The sequence below is a fragment of the Mytilus galloprovincialis genome, chromosome 12 (assembly GCF_965363235.1).
Source record: "Mytilus galloprovincialis chromosome 12, xbMytGall1.hap1.1, whole genome shotgun sequence".
Lineage (NCBI taxonomy): Eukaryota > Metazoa > Mollusca > Bivalvia > Mytilida > Mytilidae > Mytilus > Mytilus galloprovincialis.
In genome coordinates this window covers 66,653,600-66,676,498 of record NC_134849.1, presented here as the reverse complement: position 1 = coordinate 66,676,498, position 22,899 = coordinate 66,653,600, and the positions used below count along the sequence as shown (strand labels likewise).

Genomic DNA, 22,899 nt, shown 5'->3' with positions numbered 1-22,899 from the left:
CCCACTCCCCGTCTCATTTTTTTAAACAAAACCTGAATAAATTGTTTTTGTTTGACATTTGAATGATTGAGTATGGCGATGAGACAACTTTCTATTATATTGACAGTATGTGTTAAATTTGTTTGCTCGGCAAAGTAAATCGGCAGATTTCGCTACCTTATTGTATCAGATTATTAGAAGTCTTTCTTAATAAATCGGCAAATCTCGGCAGATTCCTCTACCCTTCAGATTGTTATATATGCCGAAATGTGCCGAAGAGCCGTTGCCTGAAAGTTTGTACTTAACTCTTTATTGATAACTCCCAAATCATTAAGCTAAAATCGCTGCTACGGGTTCGTTTTGAACATGCAGACTATTGTGGGATTTTGTTCTTTGATGAACGGTATCGCTGTGACTGTGAGATCAAACATTTCAACGTACAAAACACAGCACAACAAATTTTGCTGACACCTCGTTCTCTTTGTAAATGAAAACACCTTTTGATATTTAGACAGAAAAGACTACAAGTAACCTTTCTACAGAATTATTTAGCAAATTTTATATTTTTTACAGAAACAATGACATCATTCATTTTAAATTTACCGACGGGAGCAGACGTAGAAGGTGTTCTACTGTCATTCGTAAGGTTACAAAACACGTACAACGTATCGTCACGTGACATGGCTAGTGGTTACATACTTGGAATTAAAGTGCCAACTTTAACAGGTAACATCACAATTTTTTTGTTTAACAAATGGGTAATTGTTTGTATCCTTTCATACTTTCATAATTTTAAATGTTAAGAGTGACAAAGCTATATCTATATTTCAGAGATCTACCAGTATAATCAAAGAGAACTCTTAAAAGAAAGGTTGGCATGCCTTTTCTAATTTATTTGTGTCGTTTGTTTGCTGTCTCGTTGATGCATACCCGAAATCTCACCACGCAACTGACATACCGTTTGATAAATACAACATAAAAAAGAAGAACGGGAAATAACTGTCATGTTCCTGATCCTGTAAGTTGGCGCAGCGAATGGGCTCAAAAATGCGCCATATTGTAATCATTCTTTTGAAATACAATCTAATGACAATATTCGTTACATTTTCTGATGGGAATAAGGAATAATAGTCGGTTTTTTTTTCTAAATACTATTAAAAAAATGTCTTTATTTACAATCAAAATTTAACGTGTGACAGTCAATCTATTTGTGAAAATGAGAGACGATAGATACCAAAAAACTCAAATGACAAAATTTTCTAATGAGGAACCACCTTTCAACTAATATGTAATTCTTTAAACTTTAAGTATTTTTTTTTCTATTAATTAACTGCGTTTATCGTTATTTTTTTTTTCAGCGTTTGATTGTTTCGACATTGGACTTTTTATGTTTAAAAAAGGATATAACAGATTGGCAATACAATGGTTCTTTACAACATTAACCAAACAACAAGAAATCAAATCTACAAAACAGAACATAAAGATATTCCGTTCAATAGTCATTGGCTTTATAGAAAATGCAAAACGACAGGTAAGTGTAAGGATGTTCACTCTTCTGTTTATAAAAAAAAAATGCTTTTAAAAAAGCTTGTATAAATTGATAGTATATAAATGAAGGAACTAAAAAAAGTATGGGAAATGAAGGGTATGTCTGCTTGTTTTTGAGATAGATAAAAAGTAGAATCACAAACAAATGAACTCCGAGGAAAAATCAAAACTAAAAATAGATACAGGAAGATGTTGTGTGAGTGCCAATGAGAAAACTCTCCATCCAAATAGCAATTTTTAAAAAGTAAACCATTATATGTCAATGTACGGCCTTCGAATTCAACACGGAGCCTGGGCTCACACCGAAGAAAAGTCGAAAAGTCCATAATCAAAATTTAATGGCAAAATGAAATACTCAAACACATCAAGTTAATACATAACAACTGTCACATTCCTGACTGGGTTCATGCATTTCTTATGTAGAAAATGGTGGAATACACCTGGTTTTATAGCTATCTAAACCTCTCAATTTTATGACAGTCGTATCAAATTCCATTGTATTGACAACGATGTGTGAACAAAACAAACAGACATGATAGGTGAAAGTGTCAAAAATAGGGGTACAGCAGTCAACATTGCCTTAAAAGCCATTGACAATTTGATGGGACTTTATTGTCTATAGATTGTTCATGCATTTCACGTGGGCATCCTTATATTTCAAAAGGTTTCTATCATCCGTTAAATTATCCGTCGTTTCATACTCTCATAAACAACTAAATTAGGTTCTTTAAAATTTCTTTGAATGAGTAAAATTGGTTAATTTGGTATAAAAAAAAATGTGAATGTATTGAAATATACACGTTTGTGGCACCGTTAAAATCCACAATTCCTCTAAAGTCCACAACACCGCTAAAGTCCACAACGCCGTTAAAGTCCACAAAATTTCCGCTAAATTAAAAGTCCACAAATTGACCTCCGCTAAAGTCCACAAATTGAACTCCGCTAAAGTCCACAAGAAAACACAGTTAAAGTCCACAATAGCAAGATCAATTTTCTGGTTTTTTTTTACACCCGATATTATAGATCTAATTAAAAGCATGGACCTTTGTTCTTAGAAAGTATATCTTGTCAGCATAAATTATATTTTTTATGAATGAAAAGATTATAGTATTTGCTTTATCACCATAAATTTGATCTTTGTGTTGCGATTTTCTATAAAAAAAAAAAACAGACAACATTTCTGAAAAGTTATCTAGATATTATACTCTTTTTATTCTTTAGTAAACATTTGTTCATCCACAAGAAACTCCAACATAGCGTTCTCTTTATGTATACTAGAACACACCCGCGAAATCGCGGGCATATACAGCCTGTAAACTGTTGTAGGATGAATTTTTTTTAAAGATAATAATTATGACTAGAGAATTTTAAAAGATATCTATAAAAATGATGCTTTTTAGTTAATTTTAAATAGATACGTGGATTGGCACAATGTTTGAATGACTGAATGACTATCTATATGTTACAGAATCTTCAATTACGAATGAATAGTTGACATTTCCCATGGGTGGACAACCCACATGATCATCTGTCTTTTTTTGTTTTTGTTTTTTTGTTTTTTGCTGTTTTTCTGTTTCATTAACAGTTCGTTCGATTACAGGAAATTAAAGCAGAAAAGGTAACAAGAATGAGAATTGCATTTACTACACTTCAGAAAGGTAATATCAAAAGACACTTCGGTCCTGGAATGTTTTATTTAAACTAGTTAAATGAATGATAAATCATTTCAATAAAAGAGGAGAGAAAATACGCACGACTGTTATGCACGCCTCTTTTGATCGTGTACAGATCTAGAACTGGACTTAAAATTATCTGATTGTGTCAAATAAAACAACTGTTATTAAACAAATAAACAAGTCTTTTCTTTTTAATGGTGTTCAATGAAATTTAAATGTTTCGTTACTGTAAATGTTAATCGTAACTTAAAACATAATTATAATCCTCATTTGTTTTATGTATAGATGATGACTCAAAATTTAAACAGAATTTGACTGCAGAATTACACGTAATGGTAAAAAACAAAACAATCCAATTCTATGGACCAGAACTGGACAGAAACTTAAAAGTAAACAAGAATTATGAGTTCTTATGCAGGAAACAGGTAAATTAAATGTTTGCACCTGTCCTAAGTCAGGAATCTGATGTTCAGTAGTTGTCGTTTGTTTGTTTCTCGTTTCTCGTTTTTTTTTATATAGATAAGACCGTTGGTTTTCCCGTTTGAATGGTTTTACACTAGTAATTTTGGAGCCCTTTATAGCTTGTTGTTCGGTGTGAGCCAATGCTCCGTGTTGAAGGCCGTACATTGACCTATAATGGTTTACTTTTTTTTAAATTGTTAATTGGATGGAGAGTTGTCTCATTGGCACTCACACCACATCTTCCTATATCTAAATAAACAATCAGTGAGAAAAACACGAATTCAAATTTCATTTATTTACGTATATGTCTTTTTAATAATATTAGTGCCAATTCATTTTTTTGTTGGATTTCATATTCAACTTTGTCTCTACTAAGAGTGGTATAAATATCTTAAACTATTTTGTTTTGGTAGCTTTTTTTTTGTATTTTGAAGCATTACACATAACGATTCATACGCATACCATATCTTCTTATGTCTATATTAATAAACAGTTACGTGGTATATATCAAAATCTATAGAGATATCGTCTAGTTTATCTTATATGTATATTTATACTGCACTCGTTCTATTTGAGTAGTCAAAATGCGTTGACTGTATATTTCTATGTCATATACAGTCACTGACCCGACATCACTTTTCCTCATGAATATTTAAATAGAAGTTGTCGAAATAATATTTAATTATTCATACGACTTCTTCAAACTGTTGCATACAACGATGCGTGGGACGACTCAACCTCGTTTCTTTTGCATTTATTGGAAAAACATCAATCATGTTATTTATACATTTCAGATCCTATATTCAGAAGGATACTGTAAATATTTAGGATATCCCTTCATCGGATTTTACTACCGACCAATCAAAATCGAGATCATCAACAAATCACCAACAATAATAGTTGTTCATGACATAATCAATGTAGATGTTATAAGTCACTTTACTGCAAAATCTTTTCAAGTAAGTTAATATAAAAAAGAAGATGTGGCATGATTGCCAATAAGACAACTTTACTCAAGAGACCAACTGACACTTTACACAAGAGACCAACTGACACTGAAATTAACAACTATAGTATAATTAACCGCACCGACGTCAACCATGATCAAGAGCATACCGCATGGTCAGCTTTAAAACCGGGCCCGAAATGACAAATGTAAAACAAGAAAACTAACGACCTAATTTATGTTCTAATTTTAAAATAATAAACGAAAAACAAATATGTCTTACATTGCAACAAACGACAACCATGTACTGAATTACAGGTTCCTGCCTTGGGAGAAGCACTTACAAAAATGTAGCGGTGCTACATGTAATCATGTGTCGGGGTCGATTTTCAATAATGATTATAAAAAATGAATTAAACAATTGTCTTTCTTAAATTAAATACACAATATATACGATATTTCTCTTTTCGAGACGAAAAAAAACATCGCATTGAACGAGATTCGGTAGTCGAGTCTGTCTCTCTGATAAAGTTCAATTATCTAAGCTGTAAAAATAAAATATCAATAGCTAACAAACCACGTAATGATTATAAAAAAATATGCTTAAAGTAAAATCACCAAAAATACTTAACTCCGGAGAAAATGGCAAAATCAAAAGCTCAAACACATCAAACAAATAGATAACAACTGTCATATTCCTGATTTGGTACAGGTATTTCCTTATGTAGAAAATGGTGGATTGAACCTGGTTTTACAGCTAATTTAACCCCTTACTTGAATAACAGTCGCATAAAATTCTATATTATATTGACGACAAGTCGGAGATAAACAATCGAACTTAAAGAATTAGAAAGAAAAATATGTAATTGCTCAAAAACGATAATCTGCATGAAACTATTGAAGTGAGTTTTTTCTCATTAGGCGATACACTAGTATATAAAACAAATGAGGTGGTATGATTCGACAGTTGACAGAGCTAAAAAGGAGTGGATTAAGTATAATTAAAGGCATATATATATAGAAATATAGTATACAAATCTGATTTTTTTATAGCTTTCAAGATCTGAAGTAGTGAATTTAAAAGGTAGGACCATCAATGATAGCAATGTCCAGTCTGACCACAGAACAAGTTCAACGTAAGTTCATCATGTATTAGATTTAGGAAGAATAAGTTGTGTTATGAGTGCCAATGAGACAACTCTCCATCCAAGTCACAATTTATAAAAGTAACCATTATACATGTAGGTCAAGGTTACGGAAAAAGCAGATCCTGCTCCTCACCTGGCACCCGTCATGTTGCTCATGTTATTTCATACCCGGTAATAAGTCTAATTCGATAGGTCACATCCGGGAAAGGATACGGGACTGTAGTTGTGATTTTCGTAACATATGATCACCTGTGAAACGGATATTCCATAACGGTCGACCAACTCTAGATAAAGTCCGTAAAATTTAGGAAGGGATGACCACAGCTTCACCACTTGGAACTCTTGGTTTGATAGCTGTCTTGTGAGCAGCAACCCTCTATCAAAGAAAGCATGGTAGATAATACAAGCCCTGAAATACCGTATCAACTGGGAGATATATACTCCGTATTCAAATTCAAGCGCTGCTGGAATGTTGCTACACAGAGAAAAAAAAGATCACAATTGGGAAGCTGAAATCATCTGTTGTCGTAAAATTTTGTTTTCAACCGATTCTCATTGTTAATATCTACATGTAGAATGAAATTGAAAACAGTGTGGCTGTGGCCATTGATTGACACATTAAATTCATCCATTGACTGGGACAATTTAGGTATACGTTTGTATGTAACGATCACTGCTCATAATGTACTTTTTATAGACACTTAAACTATGGGGTCACCAAAGGTCCTCAACACCTTAATAAAGTAATTCGAAAAAGTAATCAGGAATAACACGATCTTTTGATTTATATCAATTGTATAAATCAAAACATTAATTTTATTCCTGATTAATTTTTCGAATTATTTTATAATTAAAGGCGTTAAGAAACCTTTGGTGACCCCACAGTTTAAATGTCTATCGTAGGTACGTCGTGAACAGTGGTCGTTACAGACACACGTTCACGTAAATTGTCCCAGTCAATGGATGAATTTAATGTGTCAATCAATGGCCACAGCCACACTGTTTTGAATTTCATTCTAAATCAAGATATGAGGCAGACTTAATTGTATCTGTTGTATCCTATTTCTCAAGTTCGTTGATTCTTTCAGTTAAAATAGTCACCAAATTTTGAATTATTAAAACGCGAATCGAGGAGTGGGCCTAAAACGATGTAAACTGAATTTTTTCATAACAATTATCTCGAAAGAAACAGAATTCTACGATACTTACTACATAAATAAGGCCGTTAGTTTTCTCGTTTGAATTGTTTTACATTGTTATTTCGGGGCCTTTTATAGTTGACTATACGGTATGGGCAGTGCTCATTGTTGAAGGCCGTACGGTGACCTATAGTTGTCAATTTCTGTGTCATATTGGTCTCTTGTTAAGAGTTGTCTCATTGGCAATCATACCACATCTCCATTTTTATATTGTATAATAAACAACTGAAGTAAATAACAGGATCCTGCCACATATGGAGCAGGATCTGCTTACCCTTCCGGAGCCCTGAGATCACCCTAGTTTTTGGTCGGATTCTTGTTAATCATTTTTTGTGTTCTATGTGTGTGTTTTGTGTACTACCGGGTATTGTTTTTTTTTTTTTTTTTTTTTTTTTTTAAACGGCGTTGTCATTTTATTTTCGACTTATGAGTTTGGGTGTCCCTCTGGTATTCTTCGCCTCTCTCTTTACTATAATTCTTATACAAAAACAGAGTGTTTTTTTTTGTTATGGCTAAGTTTCTTATTAATTTTATCTTTGTATCAGGTTTAAGTATTTAGATGACACAGATTATCCAGCAGTTGGTAGACTTAATAACTTCCTTGAAAGATTAACTGGATTGAGAATGAACAACAAACAAGCTGACCACTTTCAGGTACATATAATAAAAGTAGATTATTTAATGTAATTCGCCTGATTGGGTATCCACCTTTACGACTAGACTAGGTTTCAGTCAGACTCATCTTTCAATGTTGACCACTTTGTAAAATAATAACGAGGGGCATTGTTCAGATAATCACCCATGTTGACTTTATTAGGAATTTAACAAAATTGTTTAACTATTTGTGCTTTTGTTTCTATTTTCTATTATTTTGTTGCAAGCTAATTTAGGTGTAGTACCACCAAATCATGGTACGTCACATCCGGTTTTATTCGAAAAAAATAGGTCGAAAAAAATCCCTTGAATTTGACAGTTGTAGGTAATTAATTCTACATTTTATTGCAGAAAAACTTTTCTGTCTCATAAACATATGTCTTGGGTATTTCAAAGCACCATTGGTTTTTTGGGGGGTTCCGGCTTTAGAATATTTTGGAAACTTGAACTTTTTACATCGCAGAGCTCCAGATAAGCTGCGTATTAGCGTGATCACGCAATACAAATAATAAAAAACCCAATGCAATTGCCCATTGCAGGGTTCAATTACCCAATTAATTCAAAGGAAAACCCAATTATATGCCAAAACCATGAGTTCTCAACCCTTTTATTGGCTACCGTTTGCGTTATTTACCCTTATCTAATTACAGTCGTCGCGTAAATCTATTTTTATAATATTTATAATTGGAAATTTCCTTGCGTTCTAAAAATAGATCCCTGCATCAAGTAGCTGAAATGGGTCCCTGTTGGAGTTTTCCGTTGCTCAAAGGGTACACGTATTTTTTTTAAACATTTCGATCTTCTCGGCGTTTATCCAATAAGCGTGTGTCATCATGGTCATGTAGTCATATTTATTTTCGAATTGCTCGGGATTTATCATAACATACATTGAATTAAAACGAAAGTGAATGTCCGGTAAAAATATTGAAAAGAAGCATGTTTTCTGCTTCTTTTGAAGAGATGAGGGAAAGTTATGATGATAACAAGACTCAGCCAGTGTTTTTAGGAAGCGTTCATCGAACGCACGGGCGTGTGTGCTTACCTTAACGAGAACATTGCTAATAAACACGGGGTTTTCGAAATCAGTTGGAAAAAGTGAAAGGCCAAATCAATTATGACATGATAAAGCATCAGAAACCAAAAGTTCTAAGAAGGGACAACTTAACCCAGATTTATGTAAATTGAATAAAACAAAAACATTCAAGTATAATTAGAGTTCATAAACTATTTTTTTTTTTCATTTTACGGTTAATTAGTGAATACACACACAGGCACTGGTCTCAGAATTTTTTATACAAAGGTAAAAGACGAGTGCCTGTGAATACACATATATCCGTTTTTTTACAGTTTATATGAGAAAATACAAAACTGGCAGAAGGTTTGAAACGGGACACAAATTAAACCTACAATTGCCCCTCAGTGAATAAACCAAATAAAACAGCTAGCAAATAACCCTAACCCTAAACCAAATAAAATAGTTAAACAAAGAAAGAAACATATTTAAGATGGAAACAAATCTGAGGTTGATATTGCCTAAATATTCAATATTGTGTTGATGAAAAAACCCAATACATTAAGGAGTTTGGTGGTGAAAAACCCAATTTGATATCAACTTGAACCAGGCAGAAGCTAGCGAACAATAGCTAGCGAACAATAAGCCAGCGAACAATAAGGCGATATATCGAGAAACCAAAAAACAGAATAAGACAACAACGGCCGTTAAATAAAAAAATATTTAAAAAGGCAGAAAATCAGTTAAAATATAGCAATTTAAACTCAATTTTGAAATGGTTTTTATCCAATCTATTGATTTAACAAGTCGCATAACTTTTTAGGCTAATATTCAGTACCACAATAACTATGCATCTATCAACGGATTATTTGTAGGTGTAGGGCCACCTATGCACCCTCTTCAATTTAGAACGTATGTAAAAGTAGTCCTACCCTGTAAAATATAGCACCTTTTATGTCATTGTTTAATCTAGAGCTCAAAGTTTGAAAAAAATGTCAAAATATTAGGAGTGTCGGCCTATTCCAGGGCTTCTAGAGAAAAATAATGAGGGGTGTCACGGGGAATGACTATATAGGTCTTGTAGAGAAGAAACAGGCGCTTCTTTTGCGCTAGGTATCGAAGGGCGCTATGTTCAAAAATCTGAAACTAGAGCTCAAAATTTGAAAAAAATGTCAAAAAATTAGGGGGGTCGGCCTATTCTAGGACTTCTAGAGAAAAATAATGAGGGGTGTCACGGGGTATGACTATATATGTCTTGTAGAGGAGAAACAGGCGCTTCTTTTGCACTAAGTATCGAAGGGCCCTATGTTCAAAAATCTGAAACTAGAGCTCAAAGTTCGATAAAAATGTCCAAAAAATGGGGGTAGGGTCGGCCTATTCCAGGAGTTCTAGAGAAAAATAATGAGGGGTGTCACGGGGTATGACTATATAGGTCTTGTAGAAGAGAAACAGGCGTTTCTTTTGCGCTAGGTATCGAAGGGCGCTATGTTCAAAAATCTGAAACTAGAGCTCAAAATTTGAAAAAAATATCAAAAAATTAGGGGGGTCGGCCTATTCCAGGGCTTCTAGAGAAAAATAATGAGGGGTGTCACGGAGAATGACTATATAGGTCTTGTAGAAGAGAAACAGGCGCTTCTTTTGCACTATGTATCGAAGGGCGCTATGTTCAAAAATCTGAAACTAGAGCTCAAAATTCGAAAAAAAATGTCCAAAAAATGGGGGTAGGGTCGGCCTATTCCAGGAGTTCTAGAGAAAAATAATGAGGGGTGTCACGGGGAATGACTGTATAGGTCTTGTAGAAGAGAAACAGGCGCTTCTTTTGCGCTAGGTATCGAAGGGCGCTATGTTCAAAAATCTGAAACTAGAGCTCAAAATTCGAAAAAAATATCCAAAAAATGGGGGTAGGGTTGGCCTATTCCAGGAGTTCTAGAGAAAAATAATGAGGGGTGTCACGGGGTATGACTATATAGGTCTTGTAGAGGAGAAACATGCGCTTCTTTTGCGCTAGGTATCGAAGGGCGCTATGTTCAAAAATCTGAAACTAGAGCTCAAAATTCGAAAAAATGTCAAAAAATTAGGGGGGTCGGCCTATTCCAGGAGTTCTAGAGAAAAATAATGAGGGGTGTCACGGAGTATGACTATATAGGTCTTGTAGAAGAGACACATGCGCTTCTTTTGCGCTAGGTATCGAAGGGCGCTATGTTCAAAAATCTGAAACTATAGCTCAAAATTTGAAAAAAATGTCAAAAAATTAGGGGGTCGGCCTATTCTAGGACTTCTAGAGAAAAATAATGAGGGGTGTCACGGGGAATGACTATATAGGTCTTGTAGAGGAGAAACAGGCGCTTCTTTTGCGCTACGTATAGAAGGGCGCTATGTTCAACAATCTGAAACTATAGCTCAAAATTTGAAAAAAATGTCAAAAAAATAGGGGGGTCGGCCTATTCTAGGACTTCTAGAGAAAAATAATGAGGGGTGTCACGGGGAATGACTATATAGGTCTTGAAGAGGAGAAACAGGCGCTTCTTTTGCGCTAGGTATCGAAGAGCGCTATGTTCAAAAATCTGAAACTAGAGCTCAAAATTTGAAAAAAATGTCAAAAAATTAGGGGGGTCGGCCTATTCTAGGACTTCTAGAGAAAAATAATGAGGGGTGTCACGGGGTATGACTATATATGTCTTGTAGAGGAGAAACAGGCGCTTCTTTTGCACTAAGTATCGAAGGGCGCTATGTTCAAAAATCTGAAACTAGAGCTCAAAGTTCGAAAAAAATGTCCAAAAAATGGGGGTAGGGTCGGCCTATTCCAGGAGTTCTAGAGAAAAATAATGAGGGGTGTCACGGGGTATGACTATATAGGTCTTGTACAAGAGAAACAGGCGCTTCTTTTGCGCTAGGTATCGAAGGGCGCTATGTTCAAAAATCTGAAACTACAGCTCAAAATTTGAAAAAAAATGTCAAAAAATTTGGGGTGTCGGCCTATTCTAAGACTTCTAGAGAAAAATAATGAGGGGTGTCACGGGGTATGACTATATAGGTCTTGTAGAGGAGAAACAGGCGCTTCTTTTGCACTAGGTATCAAAGGGCGCTATGTTCAAAAATCTGAAACTAGAGCTCAAAGTTCGAAAAAAATGTCCAAAAAATGGGGGTAAGGTCGGCCTATTCCAGGAGTTCTAGAGAAAGATAATGAGGGGTGTCACGGGGTATGACTATATAGGTCTTGTAGAAGAGAAACAGGCTCTTCTTTTGCGCTAGGTATCGAAGGGCACTTTGTTCAAAAATCTGAAACTAGAGCTCAAAATTTGAAAAAAATGTCAAAAAATTAGGGGGGTCGGCCTATTCCAGGGCTTCTAGAGAAAAATAATGAGGGGTGTCACGGAGAATGACTATATAGGTCTTGTAGAAGAGAAACAGGCGCTTCTTTTGCACTATGTATCGAAGGGCGCTATGTTCAAAAATCTGAAACTAGAGCTCAAAATTCGAAAAAAAATGTCCAAAAAATGCGGGTAGGGTCGGCCTATTCCAGGAGTTCTAGAGAAAAAAAATGAGGGGTGTCACGGGGTATGACTATATAGGTCTTGTAGAAGAGAAACAGGCGCTTCTTTTGCGCTAGGTATCGAAGGGCGCTATGTTCAAAAATTTGAAACTAGAGCTCAAAATTCGAAAAAAATATCCAAAAAATGGGGGTAGGGTTGGCCTATTCCAGGAGTTCTAGAGAAAAATAATGAGGGGTGTCACGGAGTATGACTATATAGGTCTTGTAGAAGAGACACAGGCGCTTCTTTTGCGCTAGGTATCGAAGGGCGCTATGTTCAAAAATCTGAAACTAGAGCTCAAAATTTGAAAAAAATGTCAAAAAATTAGGGGGGTCGGCCTATTCTAGGACTTCTAGAGAAAAATAATGAGGGGTGTCACGGGGAATGACTATATAGGTCTTGTAGAGGAGAAACAGACGCTTCTTTTGCGCTACGTATAGAAGGGCGCTATGTTCAATAATCTGAAACTATAGCTCAAAATTTGAAAAAAATGTCAAAAAAATAGGGGGGTCGGCCTATTCTAGGACTTCTAGAGAAAAATAATGAGGGGTGTCACGGGGAATGACTATTAGGTCTTGAAGAGGAGAAACAGGCGCTTCTTTTGCGCTAGGTATCGAAGAGCGCTATGTTCAAAAATCTAAAACTAGAGCTCAAAATTTGAAAAAAATGTCAAAAAATTAGGGGGGTCGGCTTATTCTAGGACTTCTAGAGAAAAATAATGAGGGGTGTCACGGGGTATGACTATATATGTCTTGTAGAGGAGAAAAAGGCGCTTCTTTTGCACTAAGTATCGAAGGGCGCTATGTTCAAAAATCTGAAACTAGAGCTCAAAGTTCGAAAAAAATGTCCAAAAAATGGGGGTAGGGTCGGCCTATTCCAGGAGTTCTAGAGAAAAATAATGAGGGGTGTCACGGGGTATGACTATATAGGTCTTGTACAAGAGAAACAGGCGCTTCTTTTGCGCTAGGTATCGAAGGGCGCTATGTTCAAAAATCTGAAACTACAGCTCAAAATTTGAAAAAAAATGTCAAAAAATTTGGGGTGTCGGCCTATTCTAAGACTTCTAGAGAAAAATAATGAGGGGTGTCACGGGGTATGACTATATAGGTCTTGTAGAGGAGAAACAGGCGCTTCTTTTGCACTAGGTATCAAAGGGCGCTATGTTCAAAAATCTGAAACTAGAGCTCAAAATTCGAAAAAAATGTCCAAAAAATGGGGGTAAGGTCGGCCTATTCCAGGAGTTCTAGAGAAAGATAATGAGGGGTGTCACGGGGTATGACTATATAGGTCTTGTAGAAGAGAAACAGGCTCTTCTTTTGCGCTAGGTATCGAAGGGCACTTTGTTCAAAAATCTGAAACTAGAGCTCAAAATTTGAAAAAAATGTCAAAAAATTAGGGGGGTCGGCCTATTCCAGGGCTTCTAGAGAAAAATAATGAGGGGTGTCACGGAGAATGACTATATAGGTCTTGTAGAAGAGAAACAGGCGCTTCTTTTGCACTATGTATCGAAGGGCGCTATGTTCAAAAATCTGAAACTAGAGCTCAAAATTCGAAAACAAATGTCCAAAAAATGGGGGTAGGGTCGGCCTATTTCAGGAGTTCTAGAGAAAAATAATGAGGGGTGTCACGGAGAATGACTATATAGGTCTTGTAGAAGAGACACAGGCGCTTCTTTTGCGCTAGGTATTGAAGGGCGCTATGTTCAAAAATCTGAAACTAGAGCTCAAAATTTGAAAAAAATATCCAAAAAATGGGGGTAGGGTTGGCCTATTCCAGGAGTTCTAGAGAAAAATAATGAGGGGTGTCACGGGGTATGACTATATAGGTCTTGTAGAGGAGAAACAGGCGCTTCTTTTGCGCTAGGTATCGAAGGGCGCTATGTTCAAAAATCTGAAACTAGAGCTCAAAATTCGAAAAAATGTCAAAAAATTAGGGGGGTCGGCCTATTCCAGGAGTTCTAGAGAAAAATAATGAGGGGTGTCACGGAGTATGACTATATAGGTCTTGTAGAAGAGACACAGGCGCTTCTTTTGCGCTAGGTATCGAAGGGCGCTATGTTCAAAAATCTGAAACTAGAGCTCAAAATTTGAAAAAAATGTCAAAAAATTAGGGGGGTCGGCCTATTCTAGGACTTCTAGAGAAAAATAATGAGGGGTGTCACGGGGAATGACTATATAGGTCTTGTAGAGGAGAAACAGACGCTTCTTTTGCGCTACGTATAGAAGGGCGCTATGTTCAACAATCTGAAACTATAGCTCAAAATTTGAAAAAAATGTCAAAAAAATAGGGGGGTCGGCCTATTCTAGGACTTCTAGAGAAAAATAATGAGGGGTGTCACGGGGAATGACTATATAGGTCTTGACGAGGAGAAACAGGCACTTCTTTTGCGCTAGGTATCGAAGAGCGCTATGTTCAAAAATCTGAAACTAGAGCTCAAAATTTGAAAAAAATGTCAAAAAATTAGGGTGGTCGGCCTATTCTAGGACTTCTAGAGAAAAATAATGAGGGGTGTCACGGGGTATGACTATATATGTCTTGTAGAGGAGAAACAGGCGCTTCTTTTGCACTAAGTATCGAAGGGCGCTATGTTCAAAAATCTGAAACTAGAGCTCAAAGTTCGAAAAAAATGTCCAAAAAATGGGGGTAGGGTCGGCCTATTCCAGGAGTTCTAGAGAAAAATAATGAGGGGTGTCACGGGGTATGACTATATAGGTCTTGTACAAGAGAAACAGGCGCTTCTTTTGCGCTAGGTATCGAAGGGCGCTATGTTTAAAAATCTGAAACTACAGCTCAAAATTTGAAAAAAAATGTCAAAAAATTTGGGATGTCGGCCTATTCTAAGACTTCTAGAGAATAATAATGAGGGGTGTCACGGGGTATGACTATATAGGTCTTGTAGAGGAGAAACAGGCGCTTCTTTTGCACTAGGTATCAAAGGGCGCTATGTTCAAAAATCTGAAACTAGAGCTCAAAATTCGAAAAAAATGTCCAAAAAATGGGGGTAAGGTCGGCCTATTCCAGGAGTTCTAGAGAAAGATAATGAGGGGTGTCACGGGGTATGACTATATAGGTCTTGTAGAAGAGAAACAGGCTCTTCTTTTGCGCTAGGTATCGAAGGGCACTTTGTTCAAAAATCTGAAACTAGAGCTCAAAATTTAAAAAAAATTCAACCAATTAGGGGGGTCATCCAGTAGCGGCATAACACAAAAAAACTCATCATAAATACCAGACGCGCGTTTCATCTACAAAGACTCATTAGTGACGCTCGAATCAAAATAATGATTGAAAGGCCAAAATAAAGGACGAAGTTGAAGAACATTGAGAACATAACATTCCTAGTAGTTTTGTAAAATACAGGTAAGGCAGTCTATTCCTGGTGTAGAAAAACCTTAGTTTTTTCAAAAATTCAAAACGGTGTTAATTTATAAGATTATATCAATGATAAGCCAAGTCAACACAAGTGCTGACTACTGGGCTGGTGATACCCTCGGGGAAATAAATCTCTACCAGCAATGGCGTCGACTCAGTGGTTGCATTTTAAGTTTTAACTCATCATAGATACCAGTATTTAAATTTTATATTTACGCCAGACGCGCATTTCGTCTACAATATATCAGTGAATGTCCTGTGAAGGGAAAACAGGCATATCGTTTGCGTAAGACTTCAAAAGGTGCTATAGAAAAAGGAAGATGTGGTGTGAGTGCCAATGAGACAACTCTCCATCCAAATAACAATTTAAAAAGTAAACCATTATAGGTTAAAGTATACGGCCTTCAACACGGAGCCTTGGCTCACACCGAACAACAAGCTATAAGGTAGCACTCCACAGTTAGATGTGTAGTTTCGCATTTTGGCCCCTGTGGATTTTTAAAATATGAGAGCTAGTGTGCAATAAAATTCATTTTTAGATAGCTGAGTATTAAAATAGCCTTTGTATTGGGTTTATATGAACAACAAGGTTATGTAATGTATGTAATATAGGCTGTTTTCTGTATGACAGTCCGTATTTGCATGTTTATACCATACATTGGTCCGGCAATTATTGTAATGTTATTTTCCAACTTTTTATCGCACGAACTTTGTGATTGGATTTTACGAAAAAATGAGGCGAAAGACACCCATTTTTTATTTGACTATTAGAAAGATTTATGAAAAGAGTTTCTAAAAAGGTATCACTCAAAGGCATTGAAATTCTAGTTTGATCCAAATTTTGGGGGGATATGTGACATGTTCACCCCCCTTTTTGCAATATTTTATGGTAAATAAATGCAGAATGTTGCCATGGATACACATAAAAGGAATTAATTTTCACCCTTTTAACTTTTGAAAATCAAATCTATGGAAGATACTGATTACATACATATGCACATGTACAACACAAACAGTTAGGTTAATGTATTAGAAATCCCGGAATAGGAGATGATAAAACATTTTGAGGCTCATTTTTAATTTTATTTTCTAACTGTGGAGTGCTACCTAAAGAGCCCCAACATTACTAGTGTAAAACCATTCAAACGGGAAAACCAACGGTCTAATCTATATAAGCAAAACGAGAAACGAGAAACACGTATATATTACATAAACAAACGACAACTACTGTACATCAGATTCCTGACTTAGGACAGGTGCAAACATTTGCAGCGGGATTAAACGTTTTAATGGATCCAAACCTTCTCCCTTTTTCTGAAACAATAGCATAACATCACAACATAGAAAAACACACGATAAAATATCAATTGGTAGACTTAACTCAATCAAAAAACGTATGATTACACAATGAACGAATATATTTGATCTGCAACATCTGAATACAAATGCATAGTTAATTAAATATTAGAGACAAAAATTCATGAACAAAAAGCTAACAAACAAATTTAAACAAAGCCATGCCAGGACATCACTGAGAAATATTTAACCCTTCGAAAATATTGATCAATATTCACTTTAGAAAAAAACCGGTTTTAAAAAAAATAATTATAATCTTGAAGTTTATACAAATGTGGTAAGAATAATGCTATGTTCAATTTTGTCGAAAGGAACTAAAAACTTTTAATGAAAAACTCAACTGTCAGACAAGAACGAGAAAACCAAAAAAAAAACATATCATAGTCAGCAAAGACTAATTTGCAATTTCTTGTCATATAAAGTCATAATTTCCCCATCCGAATAACATGATAAAAGAGTTTGTAAAATGTGTTATGTAAATACTGATAAAAAAAAATGCTGATTACTGGCTGATTTTCTTTTTCAAGGGTATGTCGAAAAGAAAACGACGAAGATAAAAAGAACTTTAGTGCGAATGGCAGCTGGTATATAACCAAATTGGAATTGAAATTAAAAAACACTCTTTATTTTTTTATGATATAATTTGTTAAAATAGAACTAGTTAAACACTATTTAAATATCACCTGAGTTTGATCAATAATTATCGACTCGATAAGTTCTTATCTGCACATGCAGCTACTGTACCCGTACACAGCAAAACATGTGTTTCATCCTCATTGTTTTCAACACTTTAAATAACCAAGTTTATAAAGTTATGTGATTGACACCTTGAAATAGGTCCTCCACAACTCATAACAGCAGCAAGATGGCAGATTATCAGCATGAGAGAGGCAGGAATGTCGCTGTGACAATTGCACGTATTGTCGTTCATCACTTTTCCACTATAAGTCGTTTAGAGAATAAAAATTAGGCAATACACGATATAAAAGACTATCCGAGACCAAAAAGACCCCCTATGCCACCTGCTAGGGAAAATCAAGCATGATGAAGCTTAGTCAGAAAGAAACCCATTGCATACAATACAATCCTGAAAAGAGAGAGGTGGGCATACAGGAGCGTTTTAACAATAATTGTTCGAGATTGAATCATCTCTACTGGTTATTGTGCGATAAGACCATTTCCGGGACGTTTGATTACGAACAGACACACAGTTATCCGTATCAAATGTAGTGCAGAGCTCGCCAAAATTGGAAATTAGCATCTTGGAGGAAGATCCATTGTTCAAATGGAATTCGGTTCATCTTCCTTGGCCAGATCGTAGCCCGGATTTGAACCATATCGAGTATATTTGGGACACTATTGGGCGGAAAGTGCACAAAAGGACACACCAGTTCAAACACATCATGAAATAAACAATGCCCTTCACCAGAAATGGTTGCTGCTACCTTTACATTACTTTATTAGCCGATTCATGGCAGGAATCAAAAGACGTTGAGATGCGGTAATTCGTTTGATTGGAGGCTGCGCACAAAGTACTAATTCTTTGGCGTATAACGACCAACCATGATGCGAACAGTCATCTGAAGATTAATTTTGAAATACCTGACATTGTAAAGTTCGACTACAGTAAAAGTTGAAAAATGCATTTTTTGTACAAAAAACACTACATTTTGTTATTAAAATTGTGGTTGCCAATGTTATCATAAACTATGTTTCAATAATATCCTACACATATTTTATTATATTTCATCCAAAAAAAGAGGCTGATTTTTCAAGTTTTAAAAAATCAAGGTGCTGCAATACTTTTTTCCATGTGTATATATAATACAGCCGTGCGTAAGATGGGTCCATTAGGGTTGTTAACTAAGCGTCTTTTTGAAATAAGTCACTCGCCTATTGCAAATAAGCAGTCGATGCTCAACATAAGAATACAACGACTCGCAACTATGTGAGTTAAAGAACATAGGTTGTTAACTATGCACTATATAACCGACTTCATCTAGTCAGCCGTTTAACAAACCTCATCTTCACAAAAGTACAAATCGGTCTAGGTGTCTCTATAGAAAAGTTTGTTAAACGGATAAAATATTTCGACGTAAATTCGAGAAACGATGCTTGATCGTTGTTCGTTTGAGTGAAACTTGGACAGTTCTGTTTCAACAAAATAAAGAATTCACGTTTATTCTTCGCATCATTTATGTTTTACTTGCCAATATGACTAAGTGCCGCCCAAGACCAAGAAGTTGTGATGATCCAGGTTGCTTTTCATTCCATATTCAAGTCAAGCATTTTCATAAAACTATGGACGGAAAAGATTACCGAATTCAACAACAAAGAGATCAAAGTACTATGTATAATACACTGCGTTGATGTCTACTCTATCGATCCCGTAAGATTTGAGGAAACTCGAGTTTTTCTCGATCACTGAGATCATACCATGATGGGGAAGATAAACTAATACTTTAAAGCCAAATATATTCGAACTTGCGTGATTGGTACTTTAGATGATCTCTTAACCAACAAAAACACCACCAAACAGAGACCGACTTAGGACATGTGGCCGCAACTTATAAGAAATATGAAAGATAATAAGGTGAAGTGTAACTTGTATGCAGACATACTAATTATACAGCAGGGTCAGTTCCGCGTGATTACCAATTCCAGAATTTTAACAATGAGGAGAAACAGGGTTCCCGAACTTCTGAATACCGCGTATCGCATCTATAATCGTATAATGGGGGTGATGTAAATGATCTCTTGGAGGAATGGAAAGGTATTCTCAGTCATTTATTTCATGGACATGGAGTCACAACCTCTATTTTCAAACACAAAGGTTCGTGGTTTCTGGTCTCCGTTTCTGGGAGACAATTTCAGGGACCAAATTTTCGGCTCTTCATTCACACCATTTGCGAGTATTATCTTCAGGAACAACGATAGTCTGTCGGAAGGATACGCGACTGATCACGTGTTAAAAGAGAGCCATACCACTTGCACGTAAAAGACAACTTGTTAGCTTAAAAAAAAGAGCAGGCTAATGGCGCTACAAGGCAGCACTCGCACAATAAAAGTAGAAAGGGGTATGATTACTAGTAATTTAACTCATAATAACTTGTTTCCGAAATAACTATGATTAAACTAACATCTCTAGAAGGTCTATATTCTTGATGATTCTCCAAGACTGTAAAGGTTATGAGAATGTAAAGGTTACTACTTGTAACCAATGATTCAGCGGTTTTCTCTGATAAATCAGAGTAACTACTATGAATATATGCTGCATTCTATTAAACAAGAGATGTCGACGTGCATCAATTTAATTTGCGTGCATGCCGGTGCTATTGAGAGGAGTGACTTGCGGGTACACATTGTCTGTAGGTGAAATTATGATATGTATTCTTAAAAAAACGATAGTATTGACGGGTAAGTTATAACTAGATGATTGTGAGGATTGAATAAAAAAAATAAAATTTGACGGATTTCTTAATCTTAACGAACATTTACGGATTTGTTTGCTAAATCTCTTCCACCACCTTTTTATAAGAGGAATCTTCTGCAATTTTATCATGATGACCTATATAAATGTCATTTTTTGTGAGTATGAATCTAAAATTTCTCAATTCTTATATCGAAACTATCCAGTTATGTATCCAAAATTCTTCTAAAGTCTTGTAAGTGCTCGTTCATTTCCGGAACAAATGGCTTTTAGCTTTGTATTACTTTTCCTTTCTTAAAATAGAAATAAAGGACTTCTTAACTATGTGAGAGATGTATTAATCATAGAAAGATGTCAATGTGACGTGACATTACATTGAGTGTGGCACATAGTAAACGCCATGTGTGTGGTATTTACCAGAGGTATGAGTATGATGCAACGTATTACCCTCAATTTTTAAGGTTTCAATATCTACTCTAGTTTGTCTCAACACATCTCACTCCGTGAATCTATTCAATTTCTCTTTCTTGTTCTTCTTGTTTTGCTTACCAAACATTCATCACCTGGATCTCAGCTGCCGTTTTATTTTCGTGAAGTTAACAAATCAATGGTTCTGCATGTGGTCATACTTGTCCAGCTTGTTCATTATTTTATTTTCACGTTCTTTTATTGCTGCATCATATTTTATTTGCATCCATTTTATATCCGTTTCATACGTGCTTTTGAATGAACCAACATTTCATTACAGAATCCGAAATGGCCCTCAGAGGTTTCAGGATGGTGATATTGTGGTAATTCATGTTCCAGTATCTGAAGAAACTATTCTTGATCGTCCTTTTTATCAATGACCCTTTCTGTTGTTACTTTCCCTGAAAAGTATTATTCAAGTTGGAATGACCGTTTCCGATGGATTTGGGCTCTTTTTGGTGAGTCGTCCAAGTTCGTCCCAAAGATGTCCCATTGGCGATAATCTGAAGACAATACTGGCCACGGCAACACTCGAATGCGATTATTCTCCAAAATTCAGTAAAATGTGTTTACAACGGGCGTTTTCTGTTTAAAATGTAGTTTAACGATGCCTTCGGAGAAACGGGAGAACTAGTGGAGCCAGAATTTCGTTCCTATACCCTTTTGCATTTAGGTTTCCTTCACTAATTGTCAGATCGGGGCGTTCCTGGTAGGTTATCCATTCCATACCATTAATTCGCCACCCTAAAGCCAATTTGTTTCCTGTACGCACGCATCAAAAAGCATGCCTTGTACCTGCGGCAGACCATGTCTCTGCCATCGATAAATGTCAAGTTGAATTCCGATTCAGCGGTAAAAAGGATTAGTCTCCATGTTAGTCTATGTCATCGAATCCGTACCCTCTCCATTCAACTCGCGACATCCTTCGATTCTGCGTAAGGATAGATCACTTCAACGAACGACGAGCTCTTAGGCTGCCCAGATGAAGTCGGTTACAAACTGTTTGCGCATATAGCCTATTTTTGTTTCTTCCATGAGTTTCTCCAAATCGATTACGGAGATAAATAATGCGGATTTGCCAATCTTCACATAACTTCGTTTCATGTGAGTTGAAACCTCGGGGACGTTAAAATGTTGCACCAGTATCTCTAAGACGAGTCTTTAGCGCCTTTCAAAGTCATTCTAGAGACATTAAATAGTGCTCGATACATTTAATGATCAAAAGGACAACTCAGTTCCATCTCTATAAAGGTAAATGGTTGAAAAAATGCGTATTTGTTTGAAATCGGAAAATTACGTAAAGTTATCTTCGAATTTAAAAGAAAATACTAAATGATCATGAATAGATTATTCAGGTCATTAGTTTTAATCGTGAAAATATTACAAACTAATATATGAAATATATTTTACTTAAAAAGCAAAGTAATGTTTCTTTTTTTATATATACACATGGAAAAAAGTATTGCAAAATATTGATTTTTTAAAACTTGAATAATCAGCCTTTATTTTGGATGGAATATGATAAAATATTTGTAAAATAATATTGAAACATAGTTTATGAAAACATTGGCATTTTAACGAACAAAAAATGTTTGAAAAAAAAAATATTTATCTAACCACAATTCTAAAAACAAAATGAGGTGTTTTTTTGTACAAAAAACTGCATTTTACAACTTTTACTGTAGTCGAACTTTACAATGTCAGACATTTCAAAATTAATCTTAAGATGATTGTTCACATCATGGTTAATCGTTATACGCCAAAGAAATAGCACTTTGTGCGCAGTCTCCATTTAAACGGTCAACCGCCACTTAACGTCTTATGATTTCTGCCATAAATCGACTAATTTGTTGCTTAGGTAGCAGCAACCATTTCTGATGAAGGGCATTGTTTATTTCATCACGTGTTTGGACTGGGGTGTCCTTTTGTGCAAATTATAGTGTCCCATAATCCTTGATATGGTTCAAATCCGGGCTATGATTGGACCAAGGAAAATAAACAGAATTCCATTTGAACAATGGATCTTCCTCCACGATGCTTATTTCCAATTTTGGCGAGCTCTGCACTACATTGGATACGGATAACTGTGTGACTGTTCGTAAGCAAACGTCCCTGAAAT

The 22,899-nt window shown here is 35.7% G+C and overlaps 1 protein-coding gene across 2 annotated transcripts in view; it reads left to right on the top strand.

Moving 5' to 3' along the window:
* The window catches only part of LOC143053474 (prolyl 4-hydroxylase subunit alpha-1-like), a 38,440-nt gene that overhangs the window by 1,462 nt on the left and 14,079 nt on the right, over positions 1 to 22,899 (top strand). For both annotated transcript variants that reach the window (XM_076226271.1, XM_076226270.1), the window contains exons 3-9: positions 553 to 705; positions 1,338 to 1,510; positions 3,128 to 3,185; positions 3,489 to 3,628; positions 4,460 to 4,624; positions 5,665 to 5,747; positions 7,504 to 7,612. In XM_076226271.1, the coding sequence (XP_076082386.1) occupies positions 553 to 705; positions 1,338 to 1,510; positions 3,128 to 3,185; positions 3,489 to 3,628; positions 4,460 to 4,624; positions 5,665 to 5,747; positions 7,504 to 7,612 (881 nt within the window). The remainder of the gene's footprint in view (positions 1 to 552; positions 706 to 1,337; positions 1,511 to 3,127; positions 3,186 to 3,488; positions 3,629 to 4,459; positions 4,625 to 5,664; positions 5,748 to 7,503; positions 7,613 to 22,899) is intronic.